This window comes from Orbicella franksi, chromosome 10 (genome assembly GCF_964199315.1).
Source record: "Orbicella franksi chromosome 10, jaOrbFran1.1, whole genome shotgun sequence".
Lineage (NCBI taxonomy): Eukaryota > Metazoa > Cnidaria > Anthozoa > Scleractinia > Merulinidae > Orbicella > Orbicella franksi.
In genome coordinates this window covers 23472577-23479725 of record NC_138154.1, presented here as the reverse complement: position 1 = coordinate 23479725, position 7149 = coordinate 23472577, and the positions used below count along the sequence as shown (strand labels likewise).

Genomic DNA, 7149 nt, shown 5'->3' with positions numbered 1-7149 from the left:
TCACCTTCAAAACACGTTATTAAAATACTTTCAAGTTAAACTGGAACAAGCAAAAGGCATAATTCAAAATAACGTTTAAGTGTATTACAACTTGGATAGGCATTGTCTCAACTGTGGGTCATTTACTAATATATTTTGTAACGTTTCGCTAATTACACTGGAGTATGTTCACTATGTATGGTTCGTGTTAACTGTAGAAGTATTTTAGGCGTGAATCCCTAAGGGGCTAGTAGGCTATTTAAGAATTTGTAAGTTATGCAAGAACCACTCGAAGGCATCTCTTTCAACTTTGCTTTTGCTGTTATGTCGTCGGATACTGAACGAGCGAGCGTTCCCGCTTCGATCGCGCAATCCTTCACTGAGATAGATCCTGTTCATAAGACTGCTTCACGAACATTGTTTCCTCGTCTTTTGGACGTTACGTTTGATCAGAGGTTCGCTACATTCAAACGCGATCTTGACGAGAAACAAGCCGCCACTCAGTCTCAACTGTAGAAGCTAAAAACGGTATCCAAGGCTTCGAGTTCTTTTAACTCTAAAGTACAATACGAGCCTAGCAACTCTCTGCTTGATGCAACAGACGGGACCGTTAAGACCATCTCAAAAGGAAACCTTTCAGCAGCCAAGTTATTTCGTTCCGTGGACAAGAACCCCGCTGTTTGGGCAGTAGTGCAAGTACGAGTCGGACGAACTCGCCGAAGATTCATTGGAAGAGGAAAAAGCTCTGATCAGCCGAAAGACGAGCGCTAGCTAAGATCCGGGAGAAAAAGCGGAAAAATGCGTCTAGCTGGCCAACTCTACAGCTACCCGCTCTACATCCAGTGAAGCTCCATCTACTTATGGTCTGTCCACTGGCAATTATTTTTCTTCTAATCAGCCTTTTTGTTTTTTCCGCACGCAGTCCTTTCGTGGACGTCAGCCTCAACTAGCAGACAAGTGTTTCAGCTGCGGCCAAAGAAGCCTCTGAGCAAATCCATCTTCCTGCCCAAGCCGTTTTAGAGGAGCCGCTGCAGCCCCTCCAAACAGTAAAAATGCATACTTATGGCAAATACCAAGCTGCATTGAAGAGAATGGGATAAGATGAGTATATAATTTATTCAATATAATCAAATGATTGGGAGACTTTGAACCAGTTGAACTTATTGATAATTTTGTTGAACCATGTGATTCAAGGTTTTTTGGAAGTCTTGGAAAGACAATTTACTCTAAGGGGCTGAAAAATTTCTGTAGCTGTTCATTTATCGTTCGCGTAAATTTTGGATATGTCAACTGCGTCCATTACTTTTGACTTTGTCATGACAACCACAAACTTCGTATAGGTTTGGACAAAAATCAACTTTTTCGACATACTTGTGTATTTTTTTTTCAGCTTTGTTCATCATTTTGCTGAATTTTACCAAATTGTACATTTCATAACCATTCTGGCTTCATAAGCATTCTAGATTATTTTTTGACTTTTTAAAGAAAATAGTAAAATCCAAGATGACGGATCCAAGATGGCGGGTCAAATGACGTCATGCTATTTCACAGCCAAAAATTATGTCATTATTTTATAGAGCAAGCTCAGGGCTTTCTATTTAATGAATGTAAATTTATTTTCTGTGCCTTAATAGAACGAAAACCCAAGGAGGGGGTTTCATCCCCCTTGTACCACGATGGGGGCATTAGTTCGAGGGTTAACGATTGTATTAGCCCTGATGACTGAATGAATGAATAAAAGACTGATTATCAGGACGGAACACATTATATTTAAGTTAAAGGCAACCTTAAGGTTAATGTAGAGTTTTGAAATCATATAAGTGCTTCTTGCTTTATTCGCGTTACTATTTTTGTTGGGTATCAGATTCTCTTAATTTACATTCTACCCTCAGCTCAGTTTTCTAATAATCGCTCAGCCATCCAGTCCAGTATAGTGATTTGTCGAGCAGGCTATTTCTGATCTTCTGGCCACAGGTTCAGTGGTCGAGTGCGCGCGTGCTCCTGCTGTGGTTAACCCGTTGTCAGTTTCCATACAGTTAGAGTTCTGGAAGAATAATGTTTCTTATCTCAATTCCAGTGTTTTGCAGACGTTGCTCGCAGACTATCTCGTATTGTATACTCGGATGTTAGCGCTATTGGATTGGCTGCTTTCATTGCAATTGGTAACATGCCTGTTTTCGCGCAAAAACTGAGATTCTATGTAGACGAATACCAGATCGAGTACCACGTGGAGAGAACTCCACTGTGTTTGTTTTGCTTTGAAAAGTTTGCACTTCTTCTTTCAGGGTGCTCTGTTAAGTGGTTTACTGACAACCAAACTGTACCTTTGATCGTCGATTCTGGTAGTATGAAACTGTGTTCGCTTCAACTCGCCGGTGATATATTTGATACCGCCAAAGAAAGTAATATCAAAATTGAGGCTGAGTTGATACCTCGTTCAGCTGATTACTTATGCAAGATCAGTTAAAGATAGCTATTTTCATGAAGTAACCTCTTATTGGGGTCCCTGTTCAATTGATTACTTTCCCAGTTAAAAAAAAAAAAAAATTCAAGTTTTCCCAGTTTTTTTTCGAATATTTCCTAGCATTTAGTTGGGTAGGAGAAACCTGTTGGCTGGTGCCACCTGTTTCGTTGGTTAAAAATGTCATCCGCCACATATGTTTTTGTCAATAGAACTGGTTACTCTTTATTGGCCTTTCAGCTCCCTTTTGGCCTTTTTGGTGGATCGTAGGTGGGGTTTCAGATCTTTTGTTATTGATTTTCTCTTCGTTGAGAACGGTAAAGATGTTTATCTCCATGGGGCAAATAACAGTTCCCTTTTGGCTCGGAGAATTTTAGTTGCATGTCGGGGCTGTAAAGTACAGTATCCAGTAGAACCTGTCTATGGAGAAGTCATGCCGCGCGGTCAAGATTGTGCTGTTTTAGGCCGTTGGGCCATGTCATCTTTGTGCGGGACTGCCCGTTTATCATGTGTTGATCTTAGGTGATTGCACTGTTTTAGGCCATTGGGCCATGTCATTTTTGTACGGGACTGCCCGTTTATTATGTGTTGATCTTAGGTGATTGCACTGTTTTAGGCCGTTGGGCCATGTCATTTTTGTACGGGACTGCCCGTTTATCATGTGTTGATCTTAGGTGATTGCACTGTTTTAGGCCGTTGGACCATGTCATCTTTCTGCGGCACTGCCCGTTTATCACGTGTTGATCTTAGGTGATCACAGTGTTTAAGGCCGTTGAACCATGCCGTTTTTGTGCAGGACTGCCAGTATATAGTGTGTGCTGAATGCAAGATTTAGGCCTCTGGGCCTTCCTTATGTTCTGATCTGCGTGTTGTTGCTTTTTTGTTTTTTCTAATTGTTCTCACATTTCTTTTGTTATCTTTCAAGTCTACAAAGTGGATGTGTGTTTACTTCAAAGGTTGCCCACTCAAGAGATCCAGACGGCTTCGCAAGTCAACGAAAGGTCTTCCCTTGCGTTCCTCTAAAGCAAAGGCCCCTTCAACAACAGAGCGTTATTCAAGTGACTTTCAAACGTTTAGAGAATGGTCTTCGCTCTTTGAGGAAGTCGCTTGTTTGCCGTCTGATGAGACGTCATTTGCTCCTTATTTGGAGTATTTTGCTGCAGCAGAGTTCCCTCTACTCCACACTTGAGTCTGTCTGTTATGGCATAAATTGGGCACACCATCGGTATGGCTTTCCGATTTGTGATTTTACTTGTGATAGAAGTGTTCTCGAGGCGGCTAAAATTGAGCTTGCAAAACCTGGTTCCATAAAAAGGGGGGCGCTGTTACTCCCGAGATGATTTTGAGGATATATAATAGGTTTGCGCGCCCCAAGGCTAATCCCTCTAATCATCGCTTAGCTGCAATTTGCGTGACTGCCTAATCGGGTTTTCTCCGCGTCAACGAGTTAGCTAGCCTTCGTTGTTGTGACGTTAGTTTTTGCGATGCATTTGTCAGAATTTATACATGTGAGAGCAAAACAGATGTTTATTATATGTAATTTTTAGTTTTAATTTTATGAATTTATCTTCTTCAAAGATAGAGCATATTTTGCTCTCAAAAAATTCGGGCGGGCATCAATAAACGAGATCCCCGCCCCTGATGCTGTGTTTCTGTTTATTAAGATTAGTCACAAAATATTTTATAATCGTTTCAGGGTGATTAGAGTATAACGAGAGATTTCATGGTGCACGCGTTCATTGCACGATGCGGGAATGTTAAAGTTACGGTAATTGTTTCCAAGCATCTATGATCCTCAATCGTTTAGGGTGGCCGACCCTGTCACTTTTTGCATCAAACTATAGTCCACCTTCGGCAGAGTGGTAATTAATTAGTTAGATAAAATAACTTATTTTGTTTCTTGTCCTTTATATTTCACAGCCAGTACGTACAAGACCCAGGAGTGATCCTTCAGTGTTCCTTGATCAGTTCCTAGCCGGAGGCGGGGAACGGGAATAATTTTTAGCTGTCTTTGACTAGGTTTACACTACAGTAGATTTTTCCAGATTCGTAAAAGTTTCTGGATTCATCAATTTTAGTTCGGATTATAGTAGTGGTTGACAATGAAAGAATATTCGGATTCCTAACCGTTTACACGCCACACGACGACAACTCGGGATGAAATGGTTAACAAGCTGTTTGTTACCTCGAAAACGAGAAACAAAATGCTCCGAAAGAAGGCTAGGGGTAGGTTGAGACAACGAGAGAACGGATGGATGTTGTACCTGATGGCCTTTGGCCAAGAATAGAGGCTTAGATTCGGAAGAATCATTCTTCCCTTATGTTTCTTCTTGGCATTCCGTGGAATTGGCAGTCCCACTGGTATGTCTGAAGCTTACTAGAGTGAAGTAGTGGAAAGACGTGGCAAAGAGAGAGGCGGTTTCCGTCGGACAGGGTCGAACGCCTGGTGCGTCTTCCATGGCCGACAGGATTCCCAGTTCAGATTGTCGGTGGAATGCCAGCATCCTTTAAAAGGAAGCAGACGCAAAAGGGTTCCCGTCTGGTTCCCTGAGGGATAGTTAACTGGTTGATCCTGCCAGTAGTCATATGCTTGTCTCAAAGATTAAGCCATGCATGTCTAAGTATAAGCACTTGTACTGTGAAACTTCGAATGGCTCATTAAATCAGTTATCGTTTATTTGAATGTACCATTACTACTTGGATAACCGTAATAATTCTAGAGCTAATACATGCGAAAAGTCTCGACTTCTGGAAGGGATTTATTAGATTAAAAACCAATGCGGGTTCTGCCTAGCCTAAATTTCAGCCGCTTCCTCCACTCGCTAAATCACTCGGGCAGAGAGGCGTCGCCTCTCTCCCCGAGTGACTTAGCTGGCGGAGGAGGCGGCTGAAATTCAGGCTAGGTACTACCCAGTTATTTGAAGATTCATAGTAACTGATCGAATCGCACGGCCTTGCGTTGGCGATGTTTGATTCAAATTTCTGCCCTATCAACTGTCGATAGTAAGGTAGTGGCTTACCATGGTTGCAACGGTTGACGGAGAATTAGGGTTCGATTCCGGAAAGGGAGCCTGAGAAACGGCTACCACTTCCAAGGAAGGCAGCAGGCGCGCAAATTACCCAATCCTGACTCAGGGAGGTAATGACAAGAAATAACAATGCAGGGCTTTTCCAAGCCTTGTAATTGTTAAATCCTTTAACGAGGATCCATTGGAGGGTAAAATCGAATTCGATTTGGTTCGATTTTGTTCGATTGGTTCTATAATCGAACTAACGGCAAAAATGATATTCGATTTTGTTCGATTACCGAACTCAAACGAACGATTGGTGTTCGATTGAATTTTGGATTAGATTCCCCTGAAAATAAAGATATATAGAAATCAACAACAACTCAACAAAATTATTTAATTATCAATTTTGATACACTTGTACTAGATTAAGGGATCGAGTTTTGCAACAAGGAAGGAAATAACCGCATATTTTGGGACCTTTTGGGGGCTGAGATATCGATTTTTCACAAAGTTTGTTTCTTGATATGAACGCTTTTACAGTATTATTTTCAAAGTAGTTACAGCTGATCCACGATCTATCTTTTTTCCACATCCGCGAATGGCTCAATTTCTCGAGAAAGTTTGCAATCAGTGCGTGTTTTAAGACTGTTTTAATCCGACGGTTTTACAGGTTTGACAGAAGGCGGTAAACTTCAAAGAAAACTGAAACATATACGGACGCATTGTTCTTCACAGCGTGTAACGAGCCGGTATAAAATTTCAGCGTCCCAACCTCATTTTACTTTCTTACAATGGCGGAATCTAGCTCGGCAAGTGAGAGATCTAGGTCTCCTTCCTCGGCGAGGGCAGTTACTGGACCGAAATCATCGCGTACTTTTGTATGGTTGAGGGAACTTCCCAAGGCAATCCCACGAGGAAAACCTTGGGATCAACTGAACCGTGATGGCAGAGTGAAAGAAATCGAGTTCGGCAAGAAATTTACCGAAAGGCAAATGCGCGATTTAGTGCGTCAGAATTTTACTGAGTTAGGGGAAGCTGACTTTAGAAGGTAGGCTCTAACTATAGCTAAATAAACATAATGGAATGCATCTTTCGATACTACAATCGAGTGAAGTATGGAAAATCAGATTCGTCGGCGGCCGACGGAATTACAGTAATATCCCGGCCTTTAGGTAGCTAGCGCGCCAGTGCGGTTCCGCGAAAGGGACAGCGAAGTGAGCGAAGGAAAAACCAATGTTAGATTTCAGCTTTCTTCTTTCATTGTTTGGCAGAATTCGCCTGTACAAGTCTGGCAGCAGAGGCAGTGTCTTGACGAGGGTTGTCAAAAATATACCTGATGCATCGACTTTATTGCACAAATTCAGTGGAGGATCATCCAAAAGGGTGTACATTCTTCTTAAGAGTGATGATGAAAATGGAGGTACTAAAAAGACATATGGCATTTGACATTTACGTAGGCAGCGTGACCGAGTGGTGAGCGCGTCGGGTTCGTAATCCAGCGGTCTTGGGCTCGATTCCTGCTCTGACCACTGTCTGGATTAAAATCTTCCACGGCATACAGATATCCGAAATTTCCGGGAATACCCTCTCCCCCCCTCTCCGACTGTAGCTACAACTAAGAGCCATTCAAAAATAAGAAATAATTGTTCCTCGATAGGACAGCTTTAATAAGCGCATTTCAATCTACTGTCACTAGGG

At 42.0% G+C, this 7149-nt stretch overlaps 1 protein-coding gene across 1 annotated transcript; it reads left to right on the top strand.

Moving 5' to 3' along the window:
- The first annotated feature begins 6221 nt into the window (after positions 1 to 6221).
- Positions 6222 to 7149, top strand: LOC145500297 (uncharacterized). The gene is made up of 2 exons (XM_081479791.1): positions 6222 to 6499; positions 6723 to 7149. The coding sequence occupies exons 1-2, from the start codon at positions 6243 to 6245 to the stop codon at positions 6895 to 6897; spliced, it is 432 nt and encodes a 143-aa protein (XP_081335917.1). The 5' UTR covers positions 6222 to 6242; the 3' UTR covers positions 6898 to 7149.